Here is a 26,586-nt window from a genome sequence, read left to right as displayed (position 1 = left end):
AATAAAGAAAAATATAGTTCACAAGCACCTACATTGCCTAAACAACGAACAGTCGTAGAACTCAGTCCGTAAAACTAAACACAGATTTTTTTGACACATAACGCCAAGCAATAGACGTCAGTGTATTCACCGCAAAGAACGGCTCATAAACAATCCTGCATACCGCAGATTATCACGAGAAGCGGCACTTTTGCTGGGTTTTCTTCAAAATATACACTTCTACCAATTTAAACAACATCTCAAACAATGGCAGGATTCAACCCGGTGGATATGGTGGAGGAGGATGCGGCAGATCTTCAGTTTCCCAAAGGTAAAAGTGCTCCATTGCATCGTTTCTTCGCAAGATTGTGCTGACCCGATGGCGTTTGTTTACAGAGTTTGAAAGCGCCGAAACCCTGCTGATTAGCGAGGTGCACATGCTGTTGGAGCATCGCAAGAACCAAAACGAGTCGTCGGAAGAGGAGCAAGAGTTTTCCGAAGTATTCCACAAAACGTACACCTACACGAACGAGTTTCGGAAATTCCGCAACAAGGAAACGATTGCCAGCGTCAGAAGGTACCCTTGGTTGCTCTAACCAGTTCACTTGGTTCCCGTCCGTCCTTACCATTGTAGTATCTCTGATTTCGTTTGTTTCTAAACACAGTTTATTGATGCAGAAAAAACTTCATAAGTTCGAGCTTGCAGCGTTGGGGAACCTTTGCCCGGCTTCGCCGGAAGAAGCAAAAGCACTGATCCCTTCACTCGAGGGCCGCTTCGAAGACGACGAGCTGCAGCAAATACTGGACGACATCGGCACGAAGCGTAGTTTGCAATACTAACGAGACAAATCCTCAGTATGGCACATTGTAACTAAACGCATCAGCGAGCCCCGTAACTGTAAGATATATAAAATGAACACAAGACACATTCAATAGCAAACGTGCTCCATACTTACGATGTAACTTGTGCTTTCCGTACGCTTCACGACTTAGCAATTTAGCCAGCTGTTGATGACACTTGCAGTACGTTCGCTCCAGTTCGTCCACCTGAGAATTTTCGATGAAATCGCCCATTGTACTGCTGTCCGGGATATCGCCTCGGGCGTCCATTTCCGTGTGCAGTACAGTGTTGTTCCACTCGTCGCGCAAAATGTGCACCAAGTTTAACAGGCGCACAATGCCTTCCATGACCGGTTTGCTATCGTCCTGCTGAAAGCAGTGATCGAAAATCGTACCAATGTACGACTGATGGACCGTTATCATTTCACTCAAATTATCGGCCAGATCCAGCTTCTCGTCGAGCTGTTCGCCAAACGATTGCAGCACGTGCGTCATCAGATGGGAATGGATGCACTGCACCGAAAATATCATCCAAAACTTGAGCATTGCCAAACGCTTCAGGATCAAATCGAGCATGCCGAAGCTCGCGTAGGGAGGCCGCTTTTTCAACAGTTCCGGAAAGCGCAGCATTTCCAGCGTACCGAGCGCCCATTTCACTTTCAACAGGAACCGAAACACGCTATTGTAGCTGGCCATCGTGTCGTCGTTGATCATGTTGCTCAAATCGTGACTTGGATTGTACAGAACGCGTATTTCGTCGATCGCCAACAGTACCGTGGTTGTGTCCAGCTTGTAACCAGCGGTCCGATTTACCTCGACCGTGAAAAGTGACGTCATGTCGTTGAACCGTGACGCTAGAATGTCGTTCAGCTGAATCGTGAGCAGATACGGGTTGGCCCAGTTTTCACCTGCCTCGATCCGGCGGAACAGATCGCTGTAGAAGTAATCCATCAAATCGCTCGCCTCGAGCAGCAGCACTTTGCGAATATTTTTCAAATGGTCCATCACGTGGAACTCGTCCTTGTAGATGTACGTGACGTAGTGGTTGGCTGCATGCCGTTTAGTTTCCATGAGATTTTTAATCGCATTAAACAGGACATGCTCGAGCGGCAGCTGCAGGGTAGATATCGAATTAAGCTTCATATACAGCGTGTAAGCGTTCGAGAGTGTTCGATCGGTACGTCCTGCGGAAGACTGAGATGGTTCGGAAGCTTCAGTCAGGCGATAGCTCTCGTCCACCAGCTGCAGAGTGCTATTGAAGGCCAAAAGCAAGAGATCATCATCACAAACCTCTCGCATTTGTTTCCGAAGATTTTCCACCATGGAATGTTCTCTTTCCTGCAAAGTAACGAAAACTCTCATTATCAAAAAAGAAATGTGTACGCTTTACCAAGCACCAAGCCAAGTACGTACCTCTACTGCTAAGGATGCCTGTGGATCAGATTCGCAACCGCTCTCCTTGGGATTTTCTGTACGGAATCTTTCCAGCTCGTCTACGATCGTTTTCAAAAAACTGGTATAGATCAAATTCTCGTCCGTACCCTGCTCCTTGCGCATATCGCTTATCCTATCCAGCCCGTTCAGAATGTTCAGCGTGTAGCCGGCCTCCAATGAGTGGTGCAGCAACAGCTTAATGATTGGATCGTTTTCAATCACCTCCGAAATGGCCGAACTCACGTAAAAGGATCGTATTTTGCACTTGGAAAACATCCGGGCCTGATACCCGGTCTGCAGACCGGTGGGAGAATGCTCGCCGTACGTTTTTTCCACCAAAAACTCTTCCCGCCAATCATCGAGACGGCCTTCCGTCCACCAGGTGTCGATCATGTTCATGTAACACTTCAAAGCGGCCAGCAGCAACGCAAAGGCAAGATTTCCCTTCTCAAGGTTGGCGCTTAGCTTGACGCTTCGGAAAAGCCCCGACAGCAAATGGGCGACCGCAATGTGGGCCGGGAATTTGGTCCAGTCCAGCACGGAAAACTTGTGGATGTCGTACAGCTTCTTCAACACAAACAGTTCCGGTTCCAGCTCATGGAACAGCTTAATGATCGTGTGCGTCTTGCCTGGTTCTTGCTTGATAAGCTCCTTTTCGTGCCGTATCATCACCGATTCCATGTGGTCCAAAAAGCTTTTCACCCCGGCCGCATAGCATTCGAACGAGTGTGGCGCCGGAAGGCTTCGCGCCGTGTGTTCCAAAATGCTTCGACAAAAGTTTCTCAACCGATACGCGATAGTCATGTACTCGGTAAAATTCAACAGGAACGTTTGTATGCCGTGTTCGGTGGTGCTGGATAGCGAGACATTTGTGTTGATCCAAATCTGATCGTCATCGATGCGGAACAGCTTGCAATCGACGGGGTTGGTGAACATCCACAGTATCTCTCTCAGAATGCAATACTCCGACACGGTGGAGACGGGATCGCTTTTGAGAAACCCATGCGACACCTTTACGATACGCTCGGTCCAGAAATCACAAAACGATGCCCCTCTATGTTCGCTGTTTACCTCCACCTTGTATTGGGGATCGTCCCACCAGGCAGATTGAACATTTTCCTGCAGCCAATCGATGGCAAATTCGTCGCTGAACGTTTCGTAAGATTCCTCCTGCCTTGGTGGCTGAATCTTACTAAACACCACCATTTCGGTGGACTCAGCGGTCTTACCATCCTCCAGCTTGTTGCCCACCTCAATCGATTCAACCTCCACCTCCTTCTGCTCTATACTGTGATAGTATCCCGAGGCACTCTCCTCTAAATCACTCCAATCACTCAGCTCCGAGCCTTCATTATCATCGCGAGGTTCGAGCGGAAGATTGTCCTCGAGCAGCTCTGCAATTAGTTCTTCCCGTTCCTTGTCCTGCAGTTTTACTTCCGCTGGTTCAGGTTCAAACAGTACGATCGTTTCCCCCGTCCGCAGACGTTCCTTTAAAGCTCCGACTGGATTGTACGCAACAGTTAGAAGAAATAGCAGTACCGACCAGTGTATGTCGTGCACATAGTGATCCAAACATGCCGGATCATTGATCAACTCCTCGTAGCATCGGCGCAGGTGACCAGCCTCCGTGGTAAAGTTGGTAATTTCCATGTTTTCTATAACCGCCTCAATCTTTCTCCGTATTTCATGACTATTTACGGACAAGTACCGATCGCTTCTTATCGTTCCGAGGGTGAAATTATAGCAAATACTGAAATTCTCCTCCGATTCCTGAAAGAGAATGCAATCCGGTCAGATATACGCGGAGGTTTCTGAGCTAGCGAAACGGGGGCCAAAATACTCACACTAAAGCCGGTCAAGGATTTTATCAATTCGGGGACATGCTGTAGCACCAGGGCTTCCACTTCCGCCAGCATGGTCGACATGGCTTGCTTTTTGTTTTTTCCAGTCCTCACAAATTTTAAGCATGTGCAATTTCCAACACTTTTCTTCCGACGCGAACTATTCGTAGCGTTGCGGGGTTTTCGCTTGTTTGTTGTGATTCCTTTCTTTCGCGTGACTTCGTCGAAGGGCACCATTTGACAGTTGCTGTCAAACGAAACCGCCCGTTTTTTAGCATTTGCAATGAGCAGAAGAGAAATAATGTTTAAAAAATAATAAAAGCATGGCGGAGATGGATTTTCAATTCAAATACGAGTGTTTGTGCACGAGCCCCAAAAGCATAAGAGTTAACGATATTCACAACACCGACTATCAACGGCGAATAAAGGAACGCATGAACGAAATCGTCGATCGATCGTGGGACGAAACGGATCCCAGCATCCTTTCGCAGTTGGTAGGAACCAGTAGAACCATTGATCGGATATGCGGAATGAGTTTAACGTGGTTCTTGTCTTTTTTTGTGTGTTTCAGACAATGCTCTCCCAATGCATCCCGCTTACCAGCAATGTCAATGCGACCTTACCGGACATTACCATCCCCGATCATGAAAAAGGATTGGCGATCATGAAAAGCGTAAGCAATAAATTGCCGCCTTCCGGATGTAGTTGCGCTTGTGAAGCAATATCCAACGTATTATCCACCGTGCTGGACGCAGCATTGGCGGAGGTGAACATCGAACCACTGCGGGAGCAATCCCTGCTGGAAAAGGTACAACTATTAAAACCGTTTGTGCCAGCGTTCCACGATGATGTTTCCTTGTGCAATTTCTTCATGCGTGCCTGGAAACAAGCCGTTCGGTTTTATTGTCCTAGACTGGTGGGCGAACTGGCGCAAGTCTACCCACAGTTTCTCGAACCACTCGTAGACGCACTGATGAAAGTACAAGACGCCGATTACGGGTCACTGCAGCTGCTGAAAGAATTCCAATTTTTATCCCGCTGCCTTACGATAGGCGAATCCTTCTATGCCATACTGTCGTATCTCGCCAAGCAGGACCGCGTTCGTGCCCAGCCCCTGATTAGCGCTTGCATTCGCTCTGCCAAGGACCAGCTGTCCAGCAAAGAGTACTACGCACTATTCCCGCCGGCAATTAGACCCTACGCCATCGTAATGAACGAGATTATCAATCCCAACGATACCGACGTGGAAATGCTAATCGGTCAGTTACGAAGCGAGCGTCCTCACGAGTACAAAATTCTCATGATGATTTCCCCCGTGTTTTGCTGCCTGGATGATGCATTGCCTGAAGCAGCTAGCTGAGCGGAGATTAATTAAAAATTGTAAATAAAGCATGTGAAATAAAGGATCCAACGCTCAACGTATTCTTTTGGCTTCGGTTGAACATGCAAGAACAGCTGTAAACTGTTTTCGTGTGCGTTTTCACTTTCTTCTCCCTTCGCCAACTGGCTCAAGTCACTTTCGACTTCGACACAGTTGTGCGCTTGTTTCGCATTTGACAGCAACTGCCAAGGGGACGAAATTCACAACACTGCTAATTCTGTGCAGGTGAAGTACGTCGTGTGTGATTCGGAAATAAACCATCGGAACCTGGAACTGTTTGCCAAAGATGAACAAGACGCTAAACTAAAGTACTTAAGAACAGTGCCGTGTGCGTGTGTGTGTGTCTGAAAATCCAAACTGTGCCTACTCTCCCGCAAAGTGACCAATTCGTTTTGTTAGTTTCGCCGTGCTGGCTCGCCTGCTGTGTTGTGTTCGGTCCAAGAACTACGCAAACGATTTACACTATTGGACAGAAGAAGAAAAAAAACAACAATCGCATCTCGATCTGCAGCAGGTAAGTGGCAGTCGGTACGTGTAAAACCCCGTATCCCGATATCATTGCTCGGCAAGGACGTTCGTGTACGGCCACAGATTAGCATTTGTGGCAGCCAGGTGTCTGTGCATGTTTCATCATGCTGCGTGTGTGTGTGTGTTTTTTTTATTGTTCCGCTGACGTAGCGACGGGCTGACGGGCAGGGAGAAGCGCAGCTGTTATTTACATTGATCCAGTTTCATCTCAAGCTCCCGGACAGTGCGCCACTGCAGACGCAGTGCGATAGGCTACCAAAGACAACGGATAGACCAAAGCGGACGGAGCGATTGCGGAGTGTTTGTTTCCACTATCTTCTACGATTGTGTTGCCATCCACCCACGCAGCGAACGGGGTTTGCTTCGTGGGCTTTATCGGTCAATGTAAACAAAAAGTCCAGTTATGATTGCATCTCCACCCCCATTCCCGTTTCATCTTTTATCTAGGTGCTTACACGCCGCGCTGAACGCTGCTGTTACTGATTTCACGCATGCAACGCGTCGCCTACTTTTCCTCTTCGCAGGTAGTGCTGCTAGCCAGCCAGCCATGGGGAATGACGACTGAGCCCGACGACTGAAGAGGGAGAGTGTTCCAAAGGGGGGGGAGGGAGGGAACAAAGATAGCCTGCTTATCGGGCTTGGAGCTGCGACGTGTGTGTGATGCTGAAGATGCCTCAGTCGACGACCAATCAGCATAATAGTGCTGGTGCTGTAAACGTGTGCAGTTCCCACCAGCAACAGCTCCCGTTCGATACAATCACTGGAATGGCGAATGATTCGAGACAGACGGTGGCTGCCGCAGCAGCCCACAGCACCACCGGGCATGGTACGAGTGTGGCACCGCGATCTAGACCGAAACCAACGCAACACCACACGTCGAGCACGCCTGCGATTGGGCTGACGCTGGCAGCGATACCGCTGAATCCCTCGCCGAAAAACGTTATTTCGCCCATTCCGGCAGCAGTCGTCGAGTGCGACAAGTTTGTGGCCAACTTTGACGATAAATTTCTTGGCGCTTCGATACCGAGGCACAGTCCAGTGGACGGAGAGGCAAACAGTTTAAAGTAAGAAAAAGCGAAAACATACAAAACAGACAAATTCCGTTTTTAAATCAATTTTCTGCTTTCAGGTTCAGTGTACCATCGGCCGCAGTATCACCTGCCGCTCTGCTGTCTCCATTTGAGCAGGATCCAATGTCCACATCCACCACAGTGTCCATTCGCCCGCGGCCAACAGTGTTGTCGCACTCGCAGCAGCAGCACCAGCAGCACATACTAAGCAACTCAAACAGTGAAAAATCGCTAGTCTCTCCGTTGTCCGGATCGTCGACATGGAACCCGTTCGGAGATCCATCGCCTTTCAGCCCCATCTCGACGCTGACGGAAGATCAGCTGTTCGGGGCGGAATTCGATAAACTACGCCTCGAAGGCAGCCAAACGTCTATCGTGACCTCGCCGGAGGAAATGAAATCGGACCGCTGCGTGTCGTACTGGGGCTCCCAGCGGGGATCTCTTTCGCAAGCCCTCTCTACGGGTATGATTGCTGCTTCGAACGGAGCCTTGGCGGGCAAAGATATGCTCACACTCGAGGAAGATCCCTTCGGTTCTGCTCCGTTTACGCTGCCGAAACGATTCAAACAGAAAAGCAGCTCTGCAAAGCTGGCATCGAAAATAAGCGATCGTTGGCGCTATGCCGTGGGCAGTGGACAGGGAGGCACGGGCAAGGAAAGCTTGATACAAAACACCCCTACGGAACCATGCAGCAGCAATGGCATCGACGTGGCGGGCTTGAGCAGTGCCCACAAGGACCTGGACAAACCCGCGCTCGGACCAAAGAACCTGAAGCTAGACGATCTCATCGGCAGTGGAGAGAAAGGTTCGCCCAGCTTCATCAAGCTACCGCTGGACGATCGTAACAAGTACGAAAAGCTCAACTCTAACGACATCACATCGGACGACAGCGATTCGGAATATTACTCCGAATCCGTCGGATCTCTAGCTCTCGGCGTTGGCAGTGCGGTCGGTGGAGCTGGTGGCGTTGGTAGTTACGCAGGTCACATGCACACCGGCGCCACCGGCAGCACCGGAGGAGGAAGTGCAAAGAAGCACAGCTTCAAGCAGTTTGTGGAGAGCAACATTCCAGAAAAATTGCAAGCCGTATACCATAAGGTGGACAAGAGTCAGATGAAAAACGTGCAGCTGGTGAAAAAGCTGCGCAGTAAGGTGGCTCACGCCGGCAAAGACTCGTCCTCGCACAGTACAGCGGCAGCAGCGAAGGGAAGTGAACGCCGATCAGCGAAAAAGGGCGCAAATCGCGAGCAACCGAATGCACCGGAGAATGGTAATGCTTCCGACGATGATTCGATCGGGTCGGCATCGGATCTACGGGCGAATGATGATTTCCCGGAGGGAGATGAGGCGAATGCGAAGGTTCCTGCCTGTGAACCGGCCCGCCGAAAACCGTTCGGGCGCGGAACGTTCGGCGGTGAGGGAAGTGTGGACGATTGCATCAGCGAGAGCATCAAGACCTGCGGTTCAAGTGCCTATCACGCGGAATGCGAAAGTGTAACCACCAACGAGGACAACACGAGCCGAATCGTGACCAGGGTGCGCGTCAAAAAGCGGGACCACATGGACTCCAAGCACAGCGTTATCGATGAGGACGATTCCGCGGAAGAGGACATGATTCAGGGCGAAAAGCCGCTGCTGTTGGACGATGAGCTGGACTATGAGTCGGCTGCTGAAAACAATACCAGCGGCGAAGAGGTCCTGATGGATCCGTTCACGCCCGAGGACGATATTGCCGCCAAGAAGCGTGAGTGCATTAACGACGACGAAGAAGCGGAAGCCGAGCTTGACCCGTTTGCGATGGCGCCCTTCCGCAAACCGTTTGTGCCAAAGCGGAACAGTGTCATCAAGTTCCTACCAGAAGTGCATCCCATCCCAGAGCACTGTCCGACCAGTGGGGGTGCCGAGTTGCTGCCCAGTGAGTTCGTCACTTCCACGCCGATAAAACCGGCAGCTACAATCAGCTACGAACCTGCACCAGCGACGTGCAACGACTTGTTCGATTTAAACATAGCCCCTACAGCAACGACACAGCGCGAAAAAAGCTCCCCCAATGTTCGGCGCGATCTATTTGGACTTGAACCGTTTCCAGTCGCTCCGATAGTTCCCACAGTACCGGCCACATCGCCTGGAATAATTGCCTCTCTGCCGCCTAGTGTCATGGTAGCTTCTCCGCCTACAGTAAGCAACGCTGTAAAGCATCCAATGAAAGCTCCTGCCACAATGACACCTCAGGAACCAACAATCTCACGCGTAACTCTCGAGTCAGGTGGAGTCACCTTAACTCACATTATTCCTCATACCGGTACAGCTTTACCAACGATCCCCATACTGCCTGTGCCAGTAGCAGCAGCAGCAACTGGTACCATGCCGACAGCTTCACCCTCCTCCGCATCTCTATCCACGATAGTGACTAGCCATTCCGCATCCTACAGCAGTAACCTGCACCATGCAGTTGCAGGACAGCAATACCTGAATGCGAGACGCGACTATGTAAATTTCAGCCAAATTCCCTCGCACAGCGTGACCTCCATTTCGCCGGATAACAACTACGTCAACTTCTGCCCAGAGGACGAGGAAGACGATGACGTGCGTAATCTCAAGTCGGACGATTACGACGACAATAGCAGCGATACGGTTGTGAAAGTGTCCTCCAAAGGATTTCTGACGAAAAAGCAGAAGGTCAAGTATAACCATCTGCAAGAGAAAAGCAGTGGCGGCAGCACCGGCCATGGACGCAGTGAGGAGCTGGCCAGTAGGCTCGGACAGAAGGTGAAGGCTAACGTCAGTGGCTACCGCAAAGCCGTGCTGGAAAGCGGCGTCGCAGTGATCGGAAAGAGCAAGAAAGACGACCAAACGTCTCGACCAGCGAAGGGAAGCTCAAAATCAAGCTCGAAAGCGATGGGATTCAGCAACATGAGCTTCGAAGATTTCCCCTCGGATGAGCTGGCGGATGAGTCGGTGGGAGCGGCCGATGGTACTACCCGGCTGACGACGGGCGTCGCCGGCGGAAAGCTGCTGAAGATGGCCCCGTTTGAGGTAATCCGAAACGAAAAGATGCTGCTGGAGGCAGAGAAAAAGTTTGGCTCACTGAAGCGGCGGAGCAACCCATTCTCCTGATTGTACGCCGAAGGATATAAGAAGCGGAAATGAACCTTGGGAAGATCAGGATTTTGAGCAGGAAGAAGTACATTATGGCTTCATTAATTTTACAACTGTTCACAGCTTGGAATGGCAACTACTACTCCAGCTCCGGAGAGCATGCATGGTCTGGCTGGCAGACCGTTTGGCTCTTGGAGAAAATTGATCAAAAAATTCGCTAGAAGTAAAACAGCATGGGCACGATTCTTTAGAAGAACTCGCGACATGCACCGAACCAAGAGACTGGAAAGCTTCGTAAAGATGAGTGAAAAATAGTACTTTCAAGTTAGCGACAACACGCTGATGCACCTGTAAACCGGTCGTAATGAGCAAAAGGGCACGAGCACACAGCACAGATAGGACCCAGAGCCTCATCGATCCAGTAAGATTAGGCTGATATTTTATCTAGGCGTTATTACCAAACTGTAGAATTATGGTATTGTACATGTATTGTGTGAGTGGTTTGCTTGCGCCCTAGAGAGCAATGTGGTATGCTGTTTGTGTGGACCAGTTTCACACGTTTGTTTGTATTATTTTGAATTATCTTAAGCTATTTATTATAGTTTCAAATACAACTGAGTCAATGGGGTAGCGTAGCGTAGGTCTTACAGTAGGATTGTAGGATGCAACAGGCAGCCCGGAAGGCAGGCGGCAGCTACATACATATGTTCAGTATTATCAGGTAGCCAGGTAATACGCAATGTGCATTTCTCTTCACGTCATCAGTTAATCCCGTATCAAAATTAGTACGCCTTGTGCAACAGTTTTGGGTTAGTAATCGTGGCGTGTGGCGCAGGGACAAAGACAAAACAAAATCCAGAAACTTAACCTTGCCTCAAATGCTAATCCACCTCTAATTCCAAGTTTATACAGACTGCAAACTGGAAATATTCTATAAACGCAATCCCTGTACGATCCGTATATAGTATATAATACGTATGTGAATATATATATTTATATAAATTACTTCAAACGTGTTGTTTTTTTTTTGTTATGGTTCTATATGTTAAAGTTTCTTTTATTTGCAATTGTAAGACAAACTACGCCTCTCCTCCTTCCCTGCTCTCTACAGTAGTAAACTTTGCCTGAGCTTGCGCACGGTCATGTACACCGTCTGATACAGCTGCTCGTCCTGGTCGCATTCGACTTCGTGCGTCTGCAAGTTGATCACGATGCGCTTTCCCCGCACGGTCACCGTTAGCCGGTCCGAATCGATGAACTTCTCCATCGACTGCTCGCCGAACAGTTCCTGTAGCGTTTCGATCAAACAGTCCTGGTAGTGCTTTTCGTCCACCTTCGACATTCGCGTCCCGATGACGCTGCTGCCCGCAATGTCGCACTGCAACAGGCAGGCCATCACCATGTCCGCATACATGTCGTTTACCGGTGTCGCCTGCCATTCCAGCGTAACGATCTTGCCGTCCGCCGTAAGATCAATGCAATCGCACACCCGCAGCCGGGCCGTCGCAGTGCTTCCTTCTGGTATGGGGGTTTCCACGACCGATCCCGGTCCACCGGCACGCTCTAGCAGCAGCTTCAGCACTACGGTCGACCCGGGCCAATGAATGCTTTGCTTTTGTGTCACGATCGACATGCTCATGTCGGTGTACTTGGACAGATCGGTTGGGGCCAGCAGGTGGTACTTGAACTCACGCTTGACCAACACCCCGCTCAATCGCTGACAATCGGCCGGTTCCCCTACGGCCAGCGTTCCCATAACCTTGGCCGTTTTCTCCCCCCGGAAGTACAACTCTACCGGTTGCGTGTTGCGCGGGTTGTGGAACGTAATTTGTACTTTCGGGTTGGCTTCGTACTCGCGCATCAGGGCCGACTTCAGACGGCCCATCTCGTTCTGTTCTCCGTGCACCAGCACCACGTGGGTCGGTTGCAGCAGTCGAATGAATTCGCTCGTCTGCTGGTAGTCCGTGTGTGCGGAGAAGGAAATGTAGTCCACGGACATGTTGAGTGGCAGCTTCTGGCCGTTCATGCTGGTGATTTCTTCCGGCTCAAACAGAATCGTCTTGGCTAGCGTCCCCTCGACACAGTAACCGGCTATGATGACGCCGTTCTTCGGATCGGTACACCACGACTCGAACAGCTCGCGGGACAGACCGCTCTGCATCATGCCGGGCGACGCCATCACGACGCACGGTCCGACATCGTCGAAGTGATCGATGCCCTTCAAGTTCGAGATGAATCGAAACACAAACGGATTGTTGATGGCAATCTGACGCCGGATCTTATCGTTCATCGCGTTGATGTACGTCTGGTACACGGCCATACATTTCTTGGCCAGCGAGGATGCGTAATAGATGGGAATTTCCTGCAGATCCGGATTTTGACTCCAGTACTCGTCCAGTATGAGCAGCAGCTCCTGCGCTCGGCCAAGCGCGAACACCGGAATCAAGCACCGGCCACCCTGCTGGACAATCTTTTGCACGAGCGAGGTAAATCGATTCTCACGATCCTCGCGCTTCTCGTGTATGTGCGTTCCGTACGTGGACTCGGTGATCAGCACGTCCGGGCGCATGGCCGGAATCTCCGCCGCCATCAAATGCCGATCCTCCTGGCGGGAAAAGTCGCCCGTGTACAGCACCCGAATGCCGGCGATTTCAATCATAAACATGGCCGCACCGAGCACGTGGCCCGCGTTGTACGCCCAGAACCGCACCCCCAGAATGTCACGCTCCTCGTGGAAATTGATCGTTTCGATCTTCTCCATGCTGGCCTCCAGATCCGCCTCCGTGTACAGCATTTGGTCGGTGGAAATGTTGCTCACCTTAATGTAATCGGACAGCATCCACCGGTAGATGGCCTTTGTAGCGTGCGTCATAAAGCATCGGCCCTTGAAGGAAGTCTTCTGCAGAAACCAGGGCAGCGCACCGCAGTGGTCCAGATGGAAGTGAGAGATGAACAGCAGATCGATTTGATCCGCATCGATCAGATCGACGAATGGCAGTGCATCCATCCCGGACAGACCGGGATGGATGCCGCAGTCCAGCATGATCTTTTTCCCCTTGAACTCCAGCATGATGCAGGATCGGCCCACTTCCTGGCCCGCACCAAGCGGGCGTATCACCATCAAATCGCTTTCCTCCTTCAGCAGCCGTGCCCCGTTCGACGCTCGCTTTTGAGCCATTGTGTGCGCTGAAATCTTAATCTGTTGCTGTGGCGATCTTTTGCCGGTCTTTTTGTGGGATAATTTAACTCTGCGTCGTGTAGTGAAGCGTCGATAAACACACAATTTTCACCACCAGCTTTGTTTTGGCGTGTAGCTGCTCGGGGCCTACGCCGGCTTGCTATGTGTCAAACGACAAGCAGCTGCCGCTGTCAAACGGTGTGTTTGAGGTAAACACGCGGGCACGTGCATTTGTGTTGTGAGGAACTGCCGCAGAGTGTTGTGTGATTTTACGGGGGAAATTTCAACATTTTTTAATCCGTCCTCAAACATTCAAAAAGTGCTCCACATGTAAAGATGCCACGACCGAGCGGCAAATGGACCGAGCTGTCCACCCCACTAAGTGCGCCAGTGCTCGAGGTGATAAAACGGCTCGGGTTCGATAAGATGACACCGGTGCAGGTAGTACGATGAAAATACCGAATTGCTAGCTTCTTCCCTAACCGAGGCGTGTATTTTACAGGGAGCCACCATTCCCCTGCTCTTGTCCTACAAAGACGTGGCAGCAGAGGCGGTGACGGGTTCGGGAAAAACGCTAGCATTCCTCGTCCCACTGCTGGAGCTGCTGCTCAAACGGAAGCGAAGCGAGGCATGGAAGAAGCATGAAATCGGAGCCGTGATCGTTTCGCCCACGCGCGAACTAGCCACTCAGATTCACGACGTGCTGTCCGAATTTCTGGCCCACGATGAGTTGAGGTGCTTCCGGCAGAAAATGCTCATCGGAGGAAACTCGGTAGAGGAAGACGTGATGTCGATCCTGAAGCAAGGTGCCAACATACTCGTTGCCACACCCGGTCGCTTGCAGGATCTGTTTGAACGCAAAGGCGATCTAAATTTGGCTGCAAAGGTCAAGAATCTGGAGCTGCTTGTACTGGACGAGGCGGACCGCCTGCTCGACATGGGGTTTGAGGCGACAATCAACACGATCCTCGCATATCTGCCACGCCAGCGTCGTACGGGACTGTTTTCGGCAACGCAAACCAAGGAGGTGAAGGATTTAATGCGCGCCGGTTTACGCAATCCCGTGCTGGTTAGCGTCCGCGAGAAGGCAACCACAAGTACGCCGAAGCTGCTGCAAAATTACTACCTGATCGTCGAACCGGAACAGAAGATGGTCGCTATGCTCGAGTTTATAAGCTTGCAACAGATCAAGAAAGCGATGCTGTTCTTGCCAACGTGCGCTTGCGTTGAATATTGGTCCGTTGCTATGGCGGCCCTGGTGCCCTCGATGCAAGTGCTGGGGCTGCACGGGAAAATGAAATCGCAACGCTTCGGAATACTGCAGACGTTCCGCGAAGCCGACAGTGCGCTGCTGCTCTGTACCGATGTGCTTGCCCGTGGCGTCGACATTCCCGAGGTGGACTGGGTACTACAGTGGGATCCACCGTCCAGTGCGGCCGCATTTGTGCATCGTGTAGGCCGCACAGCACGCCAGGGATCGGAAGGTAATGCGCTAATTATGCTGCTGCCGACCGAGGACGCTTACGTGGACTTTCTGACGCGCAATCAAAAGGTTTCCCTCAAGGAGGTGGAACTGGAAATTCCCGAAGCAAGATTGGCGGAAACGTTACGCACACTGCATCAGCTGCAAAAGACGGATCGCGCCACATTCGATCAAGCGAATCGAGCGTTTGTGTCGCACGTGCAGGCGTACAGTAAGCACGAGTGCAATTTAATCCTGCGATTGAAGGATCTCGATCTCGGTAAGGTAGCGACCAGCTACGGACTGCTGCAGCTGCCCCGCATGCCCGAGATGAAGCCACAGTTCAAGGAAACGTTCCAAGGACCAGAACAGTTGGTGGACGTATTCAAGCTAGCGTACAAGGATAAGCAAAAGCAGGCGTCATTTCAGGCGAAGCTGAAAACGTACGCCGAGACAGGCGAATGGAAGGGGAAGAAGAAGTTGATCCGGAAGAAAACGATACCCTGGGAGCAGGCCAGCAAGGCACGCGAGGAGCGGAAGGAAATCCGTAAGAAGCGAAGGGAAAAGAAACAGGTACGAAAGGCCGCCATTGAGGCGGGTGAAGCAGTGCCGGCCAAAAAGAAACGGACCAAATATTCGCAGGAAGACCTCGAGGAGCTGGCCAACGATATTCGATTGTTGAAAAAGGTGAAAAGGAAAAAAATCACCGAAGAGGAGTACGACGATAAAATGGGCATCAAGGATGGGGATGGTTTGGATGACTCTGAATAAAGAAGACGCTTACACGCGGCGTACGGATTACAGCTAAATAATGTTTCTATTCAACGAAATCATGAATTCGACTCTGTAACTATTTAAAAGGAATCATTCCCCTTTCGCTATGTAGCTAGTATTTACGTTTAATTTTAAGAAGAGGCAGGTTGCAAGTCCAGCACACGTCCCTCGAGCACGTGCAACCGGTTGTTGGTGGCATTGGTGAAGCCCTCCCGCGTACTGAACACGATAAACCCGTAGCCGCGACTGATGCCGGTCGACTTGTCATAGATTACGTTGGTCGAATGGACGTGACCGTACTTGGAGAAGTACGTTTTCAGCTCCTTTGTGCTAACCGTCCACGGTAGGTTGCCCACGAACAGTTTTTGCACCCCTCGGGCGATGGTACTGGCGGCAGCTGTGGTGGAAGACATGGCAGTGTATCGGTTGTGGCTAATCACTCGACTGACCGACGACCGTTTGATTTTATCCGATAGGCTTTCGTACTATTTCCAGCAAGTGCACGGTATGGTTGCCCATCAACTCTTGCGGGTCGACACCGAGATCCTCGCTCAGATTGTCCAAGCTAATCACGGAACACACCAGGTCCCACTTTTTAAGCAGATTCTCGATACACCAGTCGGCGCTCCGTTCCTGATAGGTGCAGATGAATTTCGCTCCCGGATTCGCTTCGAGTATGAATGATATCGTCACTAGGATTTCCTCAAACACCGACGGGTCGTAGAACACGTCCGAGCCGAGGATCAGATCCAGTGGGCCGAGCTGCAACACCTGATCCAGAAACAGTCCCCACGTCAGCCCGATAACCTCGATGTCCTTGCCCGGGCCGGGCACTAAATTGTTCAGCCTACAGCAGCGTTGGATGTGTTCCAAGGTTTTCGGTAGCGTACTGCAATCGCTGAGTGTTACGTGAGCCCCACACTTGGCAGCCAGCAGACCCGGCAGTGCTGTGCCGGCTCCTATCTCCAGTATCCGCTTGTTGATGAGCGAGTGCCGCCGTTCCCAGAGAAACCACGCCAACACCGGGGCAGAGGGCCAGGTGTAGAACGAATATCCTGGCAGTGGAAGCTGCAAAGCAACGGAATCGTATAGAAACTTATTCTCCGCGTGTGGTGCGTGGTTCACAAGATCGCGCTTTGACACTTGGCCAGAACGCAAGCGTCAGCCCAACAGCAAACAAAATCAAACAAATACCGTACACAAACACTTTTCCCAATGCCATCAGTGCGCAACTTACCTCCGGTATGAGTATTTCCAGCTTTTCACCCACATACGAGGCCCCGTGCCTAGATTTGCTACCGAAAACAAACCTTTTTATCTGCTCGCCATCGTTTTCCATTTGTTGGAATTTGGTCATTTTCGTCCAAACTGACCCTTGTTTGGGGCTATTGTACACATTTCACACTGGTTGACCACTAGGACATGCTCACGGTAAAGCGACGGGTATTATTTATGGCGCATGGTTGTTATTTATTTTGTTTGCGTTAAAGTGCAATTCAACCCTCATCATACTGAAGCCGAATGAAATAGAATTGGCGAAGGCTTGCAATCCATCGCAAATGTGATTGGGATAAAGGCGAACGGAATGAAAAACTGAAAAACTATGGCAATCAATCGTGCTGGCACCACTGGCATGGCTGCGTCGATCCAGCACTCTCTTGCACACCGGACGAATGTGACAATTCGCGCGTTCGACAAACGTAGCTCAGTACGGCTGTAGCTCAATATACCGAAATAGGCACGAACTCTCAACAAAACAAAACATGTTAAAATGTGGTAAATACAAACGTTTTCTAGTGTGGAAAAAACATTTTCATTCACCAAAACAGGCGAGGCGGCTTTTTTGTACAAAGTTTTTGCTTTTGAATGCGCTTGATGCTTTGATTTGAATGCGCAACCGACAAAGTTCGGGTTGGGTTCATGGGGATTTTCGTTCATAAATTTGGATATAAGCTAAGTTCGTCGAACGCGCGAATTGCCACATTCGTCCGGTGTGAAAGGGCCCTCAAAAAATTCGTTTACATCTACATAGTTGAGTTGAAGTCGAAAACCAATCAAAACAAACCCAATGCTAATTCTACTGCTCAAGCCGGCTTCAAGCGCGTTCTTGGAATTACATACACAAAAACCCGAATTCAATCGTACTCGAACCGGAAGCATAGGAAAGGTGCACAAAAGCACAATAAACAATAATAAAAAAATATATAAAACACCCTCGTCGGGCAAGCTGTCACTATCGCGAGGCTTTTTGTAGGGATAAAAGTATCCTAAATTTGGGGAGATTTCTTGAAAAATGTTCCGTAACAAGTAAATACAACTGCTACAGCTACGGACTAATGGAAGTGATACTCGTTCAACACAACAAACCGTAAACGGCATTCGAATGGCACTGTGAATAGATTGCGACTTGGTGGAGAAGCTTGGCAAATCTGTAGCCCAGGAACTAATTGCAATTAGATGTTAATTAATGTAATGCTTCACCTGGAACCATCCGAAATCTGTATGCAAAATGCGAATGAAGGGCATCACACTATCGGCTATACTGGAGCAAGGAGCGACACGGCGCCGTAAATCACCTCCCAAAGAAGAATGTCCGAAAAAGCAAAAACGTGACTCTTGGCGAAAGGTAAACAACGGATTTTGAATGTGGCATGGTGTGTCCTTCGTTGGCTAATTATCCTTTGTTTGCCTTTTCAGATAGCGGCAGTATTAAACAAGTGCGAAAGCAAACGTACCCACGATGAGGTACGACTGTTGGAGAGTGAGCCGGAAGTGGTAAAACAAATTCTCGAGCGCCGCAAACGCAATGTAGAGTACAAGGAGCGCGTGCTGGAAACGGAGGATGAGCCAGAAATTATCGAAAAAAAGGCGCTGAAGCTAGCCCAAGCGATTGCCAAAGCGAATCATCTGATCGTATATACTGGGGCGGGAATAAGCACGTCCGCTAAAATACCAGACTATCGCGGCAGCCAAGGAATATGGACGCTGCTCGAGCAGGGCAAAGACATAGGAGAGTACGATTTGTCTCTGGCCGACCCCACCTACACCCATATGGCGCTCTTTGAACTGCACCGACGGGGCATTCTAAAGCACGTACTGTCACAAAACTGCGACGGTTTGCATCTTCGTTCGGGGTTGCCTCGCTTTTCCCTCTCGGAAGTGCACGGAAATATGTACGTGGAGGTGTGCAAGCAGTGCAAACCGAACGCCGAATACTGGAGACTTTTCGACACGACCCAGTTCACCGCACGGCACTACCACAAGACGAATCGTCGATGCCGACGCTGCGGTGGGCCCCTGATCGACACGATCGTGCATTTTGGCGAGAGAGGCCAGCTAAAGTGGCCCCTGAACTGGGCCGGCGTAACACCCCACACAGAGAAGACTGATTTAATCCTGTGCATTGGCTCGAGCCTAAAGGTGCTTCGGAAGTATACGTGGTTGTGGGCCACAGATCGGCCGATCAAAAAGCGGCCTAAGATCTTTATAATCAACCTCCAGTGGACGCCGAAGGACAAGGTATCGACGCTGAAAATAAACGGTAAATGCGATCAGGTGATGATGCTGGTTATGAAGCACCTCAACATAGATGTGCCGGTGTACAACCGGCTGAAGGATCCAATATTTGCTCACGCAACTTTGCTGCTGGCCGACGAACAGCACACTGCTTCACAGCCAATGCTGAAGAAAACCACTGCCACCACCAAAGAAGAAAACACGGAGGAATCAGCGAGCAGCGAGCGAGAAAAGGAAACTAAACCAGAAACGAGTCTTTCTGCCAGTACATGCGCATCTGCACAGCAAATGTACCTTAACAACTTAATCCTTGCCCAACAGCAGAAAATTAGTACCAATTATAATATACTGCTAAGCACAGCGGGTCGTTCAGAATCGCGAGGATCACCCGGGCCCGGCCATTTACCTCCCCTGGTACCCTGCTTGACGACATCTAGCGGTGCAGGTCAAACGAAAAACGAACCGAACAACAATCCGACCACAAGCAGTGAATCTAAATCACCTCCATCTTCTCCTCCTGCGAACGTGATAAAAATCGACACTGCATCGAATCTGTTCGGCAATCTACGACACGTACTGACAACCATGAACTCTGTAGGATGTTCTGGCCTCTTGGACAGTAAACCACGGCCAGTCGATGAAGCTAAGAGTGCGGAAAAGCTAGGTAAGTGGAAACTACAGTTCATAAGTAATATTGTAAACGCTTACATTAACTTCTTTTTTAGTACAAGTTCCCGTGCCACTATTGCTACAGCCAGGTGTAACATTAGTTAAGCAACAAGTAAAGGAAGAAAGCAAGAATATCTCTGAAAAGAGCGCTTCAAACTCAGGTGTTCTGAACAAGTTGCCATTGTGTAATAACATACAACTTATCGTGAAGCCGGTAGATGTAACCAATCCGCCGCCAGGTTTGGTGCCACTAAACCAACACCGTCCTGACATTGTAAACCCATCATCCAGTTTCGTTTCCTCTGGTACTGCAGTAAATGAAGCAGAATCAAAGTTAAATAGTGTACCAAAAGTGGAACCTATAGAAGAAACATCAGTGGGATGCAAAACTGTGCCAGAAAAGCTTTTGCAGGAGTGTGTCATCGAACACGATGCTGAAAATGTGAAGAGTGAAAATACATTGGTTTCCGATGAAGTGAAAGATCAGAATGCATTTGCAGCTATATCGTCGGAGTTGCAGAGGACAGAAGGAAATAAAAATGAAAACATAGCTGTGACGGCTCCGGAACCCATTCAAATCAAACTGGAATGCACCCAGGAGAATGGCATGAGAGAAGAAATTCCTGCAATGGATGAAGCTATGGATAAACCGACATGCGTTAAAGATGAATGCCTTGTGGATACATCGATTTCAAACACATCAGTACGAAACGAGTGCGTAGAAGGACACGAGAGTGTAAATTCTTGCGAAAGGCATAGCCTTGGAACCAAACAAGAGGATATCACTGAAATAGAACCGAAGATAGAAGAGAACAAAAGTTCAGAAAACACTCTTGACTCAACCCCGGAAATGGGTGGAACATCACAGGAAACTGTAACTGCTTCATGTACAGAATCTGCAATGGAACTAGCCGATAATGTTAACGAGTTAAAATGCAGGCCGCATGCAGAAGATGTCGTCTCTTTCCCCGATATTATCGAATGCATTACGATAGATTCATCATCTTCAGAGAGTAATTCTGGGGAGAACCAAGAGATAGACTTTGACGCAAATATTCCATGCTTTGCCGTTGGCACTTCTACTGTATGTTCGGAATCTGGCCAAACGCTTGCAACGGTTATGAATAAACGGTCAGAGCATACCGATCAACTCGGTGATAAAGAAACTAAGCATGAGGAAGAAGAACGCCGGGAAGATGACAAAATGGTAAGAGAAGAACTGTTACCGACACCGCATCCAGATAATACAAAAGAATGTGAAACATCAGATAAAGAGTCATGTATTGGATCAGATATACAACGAGTAGGCACTTTATCGATGTCTGTTGAAAATGATAACTTCGTTGGAAATGAAAATAAGGCTTCAAATTCCGGAGCAATTTCCGACGCTATCGTGGCATGTGAGTTAGATGAACTGAGACACAGTGCTACAACAAACCTTGAAAGTGAAGATGAATCATCATTTAACAGGAGTTGGCCGGAATATGAACAAAAACCAATTAGTCCTTCGCATTTACCGAAAAAGAATGAAGACCAGATCGATTGTCGGACTGACGGCAGTTCACAAAAGGAACATCTAAGAATATTAAGCAAAGAGACTGGCTCACCAATTCACAGCCAAGAATTGGATAAACCAGTGTCTACTTCTTCTAAGGAGTCCTCAAAACAAGAAAAAGCTGAGTTTCCAAACGAGCCAACGCCAGATACTTCTGAAGATTCCAAAGCAAGCAACGTAAAGGGTTCTTTGAATGAAACAACAAACTCGCCAGATGAGGATGTCATAAGCAGCCAAGAGCATGATGCGGCCCTAAATGCAGAGAATGTTATTGATTGTGAGTCGTATGAGCCATCCAAAATTGTTGAAGAAGTGACCAAAACTGATCCACAGACAGAGCCAGTAGTAGAAGATTTATCGGTTGGTGAATTATCTGCTAAAGGCAATTCGAATTGCAAAGCGGAGCAAATGCCGTCATGCCATGAACATAATCTTTGCAAACCCGTCAACCATTCAGACCAGTTGGAAGTGTCGAAGTTGTGTGATGTTTCGAACATGATCAACAACAAAGACGATCGGACAAGCTCGACCGAGGAAGAAACAGCCACTGTTACTGCTGAACAAGAAATACCCATAACGAAGTCTTTTGGTGGGACAGAGGCAATGATCGATCTGGGCAGCGAAGAGTCCTGGCGCAGATATGAGACATTCGATGACATTGAAATGATTCCAGCAGATTTATGTGTAACGCCAACGAAACAAACTAAAAGTGTTAATGCAACAGCCAACACAGACAGTATCCGGGACGATGATCCTGATTGGAAAGACGAGAAGGTTCAGCATGATTCATCTGAGGAGGAAGTTGTCCAGTCAAATGCTTTCTCCAATGTTATGTTGCGATCAACAGACGTAGAATCAAAGACGATAATTGCTCCACAATCAATCAATGCAGACGAGAAGGACCATCACTCAAAGGACATATGTGGTGAACTGACCAGTATTGAATCAAACGATGCTTTGGATAATGATGATTGTCGTAATGAAAGTGAACAGGAATCATCGGTTAGTGATGTACCGTTAAAGTATGAACCTGATAACTCTCCGCAAGTTACTGAAATTTCTGCACCACTGATCACGAGGAATGCATGTTCTCCTATGAAAAGTGAATGTTATCAAGAGCATATTGATCTGACTGCCAGTGATCCAGAGCTAGATCAAGCTGAAACAACACATAACAATGATCAGATTGAAACGATCAGCGGAATGGATGATACAGCAGAAGGCTCAGCTAACAAAAGAACTTCCGAAGAGGAACTTCCATTAAAACATCCTGAAATTAGCACCGATGTTTTACCTATGGATCAAGACGAAAGATCTTCCAACTTCATCCCTCAGCCGTTGGATGAACATGCTCTGAACGAAAAAGAACCCAACGAGCAGATGGACGATACGAATAGAAAGGAGGATTCGATGTCAATTGAGTCCGACAACTTTGCTGAACCTTTTACAAAAGGTGAGTAGACATCATCAAAAACGCCCATATATGTTTTCTTTTTCTAATCCATACCATGATTTCCGCAGATTTTCCAAGTAACAGAAACGATATCCAGGAACATATTGAACAAAGTACAGCTTGTGCAAAGGATGTTGCAATGTCAAGTGACTGTGGCACCTTAATTCAACCTTCCACAGAAAGTAAGTCCACATTAGACACGGATTATAAGAGTGAATGAAATATATAATGGCATACGTTGTTTTTCTCGTACTAGGAAACAATCCTGAAATCCTGCAGTGTATAGCAAAGAGCACAGAGTGTGCCCCACACCAATCGTCACAGCTCAAGCCCACACCGCAGCAAAACATGGTAAAAGTTGTGCTTAGCAATAGTGCGCTGTTAGAACTGTACGAAGCAGCCCCAAGATTCACCGAAGTTTATCCGCCAGCGCTGAAGTTGATAGCGCCGATCAAATATCAGCTGCCGCCACAAGTGGCTGCCAAAATAGCCGAACCCATTATTGATCTAACGGAAGATGAAGTCCCCAAAAACGATAAGACTGATGTGGTTAACCAGGAGGAGCAGAATTCTACACAACCTCCAGTAACAGTGCATGCGCCGGCCTCTAAACCGATGCCGATGCCATCCGCATTGTTGCTCACTGCACCGATGCACTGTAATGCGCTCAAAGTCACCCCAGCACCAAACGGTGCCGGTCATATTATTCCACCAACACCAACCGCTGGCGTGGGAATGACTCCATCGTTCATACCTTTTCAAGCTGCCCTTACACCGAACGCGACCGGTGTGGCCGCGTACATGCTAAAGAACAATAGCTTCATCAGCACGCAGGCAAGATTCCCGAACCTGTTAGGTTTCCCTACCGGAATGGGTACAAACTTAGTGCTGCTGACAAGCCCACTGAAAAGTCAAATTGTACCCGATAACGTGCCGACGTCTGCTTGCTCTTCAACGACTGCCACTCCAACCACACCCGCAAAATCCTTCCGACTTGAGTCAGACGAACAGACGGACGACGATGACGAGGGCCGAGTGAAGAAGCGTCGCTCTAAGCGTCTCGAGTCCGTGCGTTTGCACAAGCAGCTCGCAACACCGGAAAAGACGGACTCCGATACGGATACTACGATCGATCAGTCACCACGGGAACGGCGAAGAAGCAATCGCTCCAGCCGGTCCCTGGATGGAGCAAACGAAAGTGACGAAATGGGTGAAAGTAGTTGTGGTGGTGGCGGTGGTGGACGGTCACGTAGTTTCCGCATTCGCCGAAAGCCGGAGTTTTTGAACATTAAACATCCAGAGAAGAAGAAGAAACGGTCGAATGACGAATCGTCAGAGACGGCCACGTGCTCGAAGCCTGCGGCGAGCGAACATGTGACAACGACAGCGGCGACAACTTCCACCACGGCGGGCCGGTTATTCACGATAGCTGCCCCAGTAGGCTATTTCCAGGCTCCATTCGCCGCAACAATTGGGACGAGCTCAAATGCTGCAAGTAAGTAACTTTGAACGATAAAATGTATCATTAATGCGTGCTGGGTTGTGCAAAAACAAACAAAAACACCTCTTGATAGCAGCGTTGTCAGCAAAAGTTCGTTGATACGGTACAGTACGTGCCGACTTTCCACAACATTGATACAATGGAAAAAGTTATTTGCATTCGGGAAAAACGAAATGTATAAGGTCATTTGATAAAGCAGTAACAACAACAACAAAATAATAATTTAAATCAGATCACTAAAATTACTCACATAATACCCAAATTAATCGTATTCTTCGTTCTCTTTCTTTGCTGACCAGTTATTTCGCAACAGGAAAAGTACAAACGTATCCTAACGTACTACAAGACCGCGATACAGCAACACCAACAACAGACCAGCACCGCGAACGCCGCCTTGCCACAATGGTACGACGTGAACTACGCCTACTCTGGTCTGCACAGCATTATTCATCCACCGCCGCCGGACGTGAACCTGTGGGGCTGTGGCTCGACGTTGAAGCTGGAACCACAGCAACCGCTGGAAATAGAGTGCAAATTTTGTTTCGAAAACTATTCCCAACACAGCTGCCAATTCTATCCCCCGCAGCCGGCAGAGTTCACGGTCAAATCATACCGCCGCGGTAAGCCAGTGGTCTGCGAATGTTGTGATTTCTCTGACGGTGAAAGCGAAAAATATCAGCCAGACATGCCGGAAGCAGCAGCGTCGTCCCTTGCATCGACATCGAAAGCGGCTGCCGGTGACGGTGGTAAGACCATTTCCTCCTCTTCTGCCGTTGAGCGAACCGATTTGCTTGAACAAAAACGACGCCCACTGGCAGACGAAGAATCGAAGGAGGCGGACGCTAGAGTGACCAAGCGAGCGAAGTGTGAGTCGGAGTCGGCAGTGGGCGATAGTGCGTCACCGTCCACCGTCACTAAAAATGGAACCAATGGTGCTGTGCATAGGCCCAAGGTCAAACCGGGCTGGTACGGAAAGGGCTACCGGAAGCACCTGCGGCGCAAGAAGCGCACAAGTCAAGGGTGAGAAGTTGAGCCAGGTAGAAGGTAAATTTACGTTTAGTTTGTGTGTTTGTCCTTGCTCTTCGGCAAGGGCAGGGAAAGCAGTTTGCTGTAATTATTTCCTCAAGGTTAGCGTGCTCTTCAGCTCTATGGAACGAAAGATAGAAATAGGAAGGTGCCTTGAGTTAGGTGATAAGGGCCAACTTAAACCTGGACTGTACAGTTTTTCTTGCTTAATCTTGGTGTATGTTTATTTTACACCATAGTGTGTTTGTGCGAAAGCTACATTTGTAACATTTTCCTTTGAATGTTCCTTTTTTCATAAGAATTATCGATCGATCGATTTCTGTACATACTTGCTTCGTAAGTGACGATACTCAAAGCTCATCCTACTCCTTTATCGATTCCCTCGCGGAAAAATTATGACGTAAAGAGAAATAGATTTGTAGTTCAGCAGCACACAGGACAGCGGTTGAAACGTTTAATTAATTACATAAACGTGCGACCTGTTTGGTTTGTTTGTTTTTTACCTCCAAGCGTTTAAAGCGATCTCAACATATTGCCCTGTAAAATAGTTTTCAATCTTTCATGCGTGTATTTTAAAGCTGCTGCATAAGCTATATTCCATCTTCCACATTTTGAATTGAAGCGTTCCGATCCCATCTTACACGTGTTGAAAATTAGAATGAAAAACCGACGTTTTTTCAGCAGTGGGAGCAAAGTTTTGATAAAGAATCAGTTCTATTTATTTCGCTGCATTTATGCTTAGGCGATGTTCAGTCGTCAGAGTTTTGAAGGAATTCGGAAGTTTCAATGCGGACAAGCTAGCAGTGGTGAGAACTAAGGTAAGAGTAAAATCAACCAATTGGCCATGGTGTGGTGGTGATGTGCAAGCGGTACGAATAAAAACCAACTCCATTCAAAGTGCAACTGGGTTAAGCTAGCTATATTCCATTCCGAAAGCAAACCAAACCATATTTGATCATTCACTTCACCTCACAACTCAGCCATTCAAGGCAATTTGGTGGGCTGAAATAAATTTGTCGCTCTTAGCGGCTAGAAGGCGAGACGTGGGACGTTTTAGCAGGCAGAAATGGTCATACAGGGTATGAAGTGAATCAACGTGGGACGTTCGGAACAAGTTTGTAATGAATTTCGCCTACCAGTGGCTTCGTGGTGTTTTCAAACTGCCGTTGTGTGCGTTGGCGTCGCCCCTCCTTTTGAAAGATTTGTTTAGTGCGGTCTTAAATGGTTACGATTTTATGCTTCAATATGCACGAGACGCCAGCCAAGCGGATGACGTTGAC

The 26,586-nt window shown here is 48.8% G+C and overlaps 9 protein-coding genes across 14 annotated transcripts; 5 read left to right on the top strand and 4 right to left on the bottom strand.

Annotated features, from left to right (window-relative positions):
- Window positions 1-115: 115 nt before the first annotated feature.
- LOC120896942 (DNA-directed RNA polymerase II subunit Rpb4) lies at window positions 116-934 on the top strand. Its single transcript, XM_040301478.1, has 3 exons — window positions 116-310; window positions 376-556; window positions 645-934. Exons 1-3 carry the CDS (start codon window positions 247-249, stop codon window positions 817-819), a joined length of 420 nt encoding a protein of 139 aa, XP_040157412.1. The 5' UTR covers window positions 116-246; the 3' UTR covers window positions 820-934.
- On the bottom strand, window positions 628-24,611 carry LOC120896926 (gamma-tubulin complex component 5). 4 transcript variants are annotated; one of them, XM_040301455.1, is made up of 5 exons: window positions 24,531-24,611; window positions 4,098-4,341; window positions 2,233-4,023; window positions 936-2,157; window positions 628-875 (listed from the first exon to the last, which is right to left on the bottom strand). In XM_040301455.1, the coding sequence occupies exons 2-5, from the start codon at window positions 4,329-4,331 to the stop codon at window positions 832-834; spliced, it is 3,291 nt and encodes a 1,096-aa protein (XP_040157389.1). In that variant the 5' UTR covers window positions 4,332-4,341; window positions 24,531-24,611; the 3' UTR covers window positions 628-831. The 4 variants fall into 4 exon arrangements, with proteins under 4 accessions (XP_040157389.1, XP_040157390.1, XP_040157388.1 ...); XM_040301456.1 differs by lacking the exon at window positions 24,531-24,611 and adding an exon at window positions 5,788-5,863; XM_040301454.1 differs by lacking the exon at window positions 24,531-24,611 and adding an exon at window positions 5,743-5,824.
- Window positions 4,336-5,500, top strand: LOC120896940. Its single transcript, XM_040301476.1, has 2 exons — window positions 4,336-4,588; window positions 4,666-5,500. The coding sequence occupies exons 1-2, from the start codon at window positions 4,418-4,420 to the stop codon at window positions 5,452-5,454; spliced, it is 960 nt and encodes a 319-aa protein (XP_040157410.1). The 5' UTR covers window positions 4,336-4,417; the 3' UTR covers window positions 5,455-5,500.
- On the top strand, window positions 5,833-11,177 carry LOC120896925. 3 transcript variants are annotated; one of them, XM_040301450.1, is made up of 3 exons: window positions 5,833-5,989; window positions 6,528-7,067; window positions 7,133-11,177. In XM_040301450.1, the coding sequence occupies exons 2-3, from the start codon at window positions 6,664-6,666 to the stop codon at window positions 10,188-10,190; spliced, it is 3,462 nt and encodes a 1,153-aa protein (XP_040157384.1). In that variant the 5' UTR covers window positions 5,833-5,989; window positions 6,528-6,663; the 3' UTR covers window positions 10,191-11,177. The 3 variants fall into 3 exon arrangements, with proteins under 3 accessions (XP_040157384.1, XP_040157386.1, XP_040157385.1); XM_040301452.1 differs by having other exon boundaries at window positions 5,833-6,003; XM_040301451.1 differs by lacking the exon at window positions 5,833-5,989 and adding an exon at window positions 6,024-6,387.
- On the bottom strand, window positions 11,192-13,535 carry LOC120896928 (cleavage and polyadenylation specificity factor 73). The gene has a single exon (XM_040301458.1). The coding sequence runs from the start codon at window positions 13,348-13,350 to the stop codon at window positions 11,278-11,280; it is 2,073 nt and encodes a 690-aa protein (XP_040157392.1). The 5' UTR covers window positions 13,351-13,535; the 3' UTR covers window positions 11,192-11,277.
- Window positions 13,561-15,642, top strand: LOC120896931 (probable ATP-dependent RNA helicase DDX55 homolog). The gene is made up of 2 exons (XM_040301460.1): window positions 13,561-13,791; window positions 13,853-15,642. The coding sequence occupies exons 1-2, from the start codon at window positions 13,687-13,689 to the stop codon at window positions 15,581-15,583; spliced, it is 1,836 nt and encodes a 611-aa protein (XP_040157394.1). The 5' UTR covers window positions 13,561-13,686; the 3' UTR covers window positions 15,584-15,642.
- LOC120896945 (SRA stem-loop-interacting RNA-binding protein, mitochondrial) lies at window positions 15,605-16,024 on the bottom strand. Its single transcript, XM_040301480.1, has one exon. The coding sequence runs from the start codon at window positions 15,997-15,999 to the stop codon at window positions 15,718-15,720; it is 282 nt and encodes a 93-aa protein (XP_040157414.1). The 5' UTR covers window positions 16,000-16,024; the 3' UTR covers window positions 15,605-15,717.
- On the bottom strand, window positions 16,026-17,182 carry LOC120896941 (methyltransferase-like protein 23). The gene is made up of 2 exons (XM_040301477.1): window positions 16,824-17,182; window positions 16,026-16,654 (listed from the first exon to the last, which is right to left on the bottom strand). The coding sequence occupies exons 1-2, from the start codon at window positions 16,941-16,943 to the stop codon at window positions 16,052-16,054; spliced, it is 723 nt and encodes a 240-aa protein (XP_040157411.1). The 5' UTR covers window positions 16,944-17,182; the 3' UTR covers window positions 16,026-16,051.
- On the top strand, window positions 17,813-26,203 carry LOC120896924. Its single transcript, XM_040301448.1, has 6 exons — window positions 17,813-18,212; window positions 18,284-19,766; window positions 19,828-22,779; window positions 22,848-22,961; window positions 23,036-24,274; window positions 24,580-26,203. Exons 1-6 carry the CDS (start codon window positions 18,096-18,098, stop codon window positions 25,302-25,304), a joined length of 6,630 nt encoding a protein of 2,209 aa, XP_040157382.1. The 5' UTR covers window positions 17,813-18,095; the 3' UTR covers window positions 25,305-26,203.
- The last annotated feature ends 383 nt before the right edge of the window (window positions 26,204-26,586 follow it).

The sequence above is a fragment of the Anopheles arabiensis genome, chromosome 2, assembly GCF_016920715.1.
Source record: "Anopheles arabiensis isolate DONGOLA chromosome 2, AaraD3, whole genome shotgun sequence".
NCBI classification, from domain to species: domain Eukaryota; kingdom Metazoa; phylum Arthropoda; class Insecta; order Diptera; family Culicidae; genus Anopheles; species Anopheles arabiensis.
This window is presented reverse-complemented; position numbering and strand designations above follow the sequence as displayed.

Bases quoted from the DNA above. Each gene is read 5' to 3' on its own strand.
- LOC120896942 (XM_040301478.1), top strand. From the start codon at position 247: ATGGCAGGATTCAACCCGGTGGATATGGTGGAGGAGGATGCGGCAGAT. The intron at 311-375 runs GTAAAAGTGCTC...GTTTGTTTACAG, and splicing joins AGATCTTCAGTTTCCCAAAG to AGTTTGAAAGCGCCGAAACC. The intron at 557-644 runs GTACCCTTGGTT...TTCTAAACACAG, and splicing joins ACGATTGCCAGCGTCAGAAG to TTTATTGATGCAGAAAAAAC.
- LOC120896926 (XM_040301455.1), bottom strand. From the start codon at position 4,331: ATGGTGCCCTTCGACGAAGTCACGCGAAAGAAAGGAATCACAACAAAC. The intron at 4,024-4,097 runs GTGAGTATTTTG...ATTCTCTTTCAG, and splicing joins AATCCTTGACCGGCTTTAGT to GAATCGGAGGAGAATTTCAG. The intron at 2,158-2,232 runs GTACGTACTTGG...GTTACTTTGCAG, and splicing joins AGGCATCCTTAGCAGTAGAG to GAAAGAGAACATTCCATGGT.
- LOC120896940 (XM_040301476.1), top strand. From the start codon at position 4,418: ATGGCGGAGATGGATTTTCAATTCAAATACGAGTGTTTGTGCACGAGC. The intron at 4,589-4,665 runs GTAGGAACCAGT...TGTGTGTTTCAG, and splicing joins CCAGCATCCTTTCGCAGTTG to ACAATGCTCTCCCAATGCAT.
- LOC120896925 (XM_040301450.1), top strand. From the start codon at position 6,664: ATGCTGAAGATGCCTCAGTCGACGACCAATCAGCATAATAGTGCTGGT. The intron at 7,068-7,132 runs GTAAGAAAAAGC...TTCTGCTTTCAG, and splicing joins GGAGAGGCAAACAGTTTAAA to GTTCAGTGTACCATCGGCCG.
- LOC120896928 (XM_040301458.1), bottom strand. From the start codon at position 13,350: ATGGCTCAAAAGCGAGCGTCGAACGGGGCACGGCTGCTGAAGGAGGAA.
- LOC120896931 (XM_040301460.1), top strand. From the start codon at position 13,687: ATGCCACGACCGAGCGGCAAATGGACCGAGCTGTCCACCCCACTAAGT. The intron at 13,792-13,852 runs GTAGTACGATGA...TGTATTTTACAG, and splicing joins ATAAGATGACACCGGTGCAG to GGAGCCACCATTCCCCTGCT.
- LOC120896945 (XM_040301480.1), bottom strand. From the start codon at position 15,999: ATGTCTTCCACCACAGCTGCCGCCAGTACCATCGCCCGAGGGGTGCAA.
- LOC120896941 (XM_040301477.1), bottom strand. From the start codon at position 16,943: ATGACCAAATTCCAACAAATGGAAAACGATGGCGAGCAGATAAAAAGG. The intron at 16,655-16,823 runs GTAAGTTGCGCA...GTTGCTTTGCAG, and splicing joins TGGAAATACTCATACCGGAG to CTTCCACTGCCAGGATATTC.
- LOC120896924 (XM_040301448.1), top strand. From the start codon at position 18,096: ATGCGAATGAAGGGCATCACACTATCGGCTATACTGGAGCAAGGAGCG. The intron at 18,213-18,283 runs GTAAACAACGGA...TTGCCTTTTCAG, and splicing joins AACGTGACTCTTGGCGAAAG to ATAGCGGCAGTATTAAACAA. The intron at 24,275-24,579 runs GTAAGTAACTTT...TTTGCTGACCAG, and splicing joins GACGAGCTCAAATGCTGCAA to TTATTTCGCAACAGGAAAAG.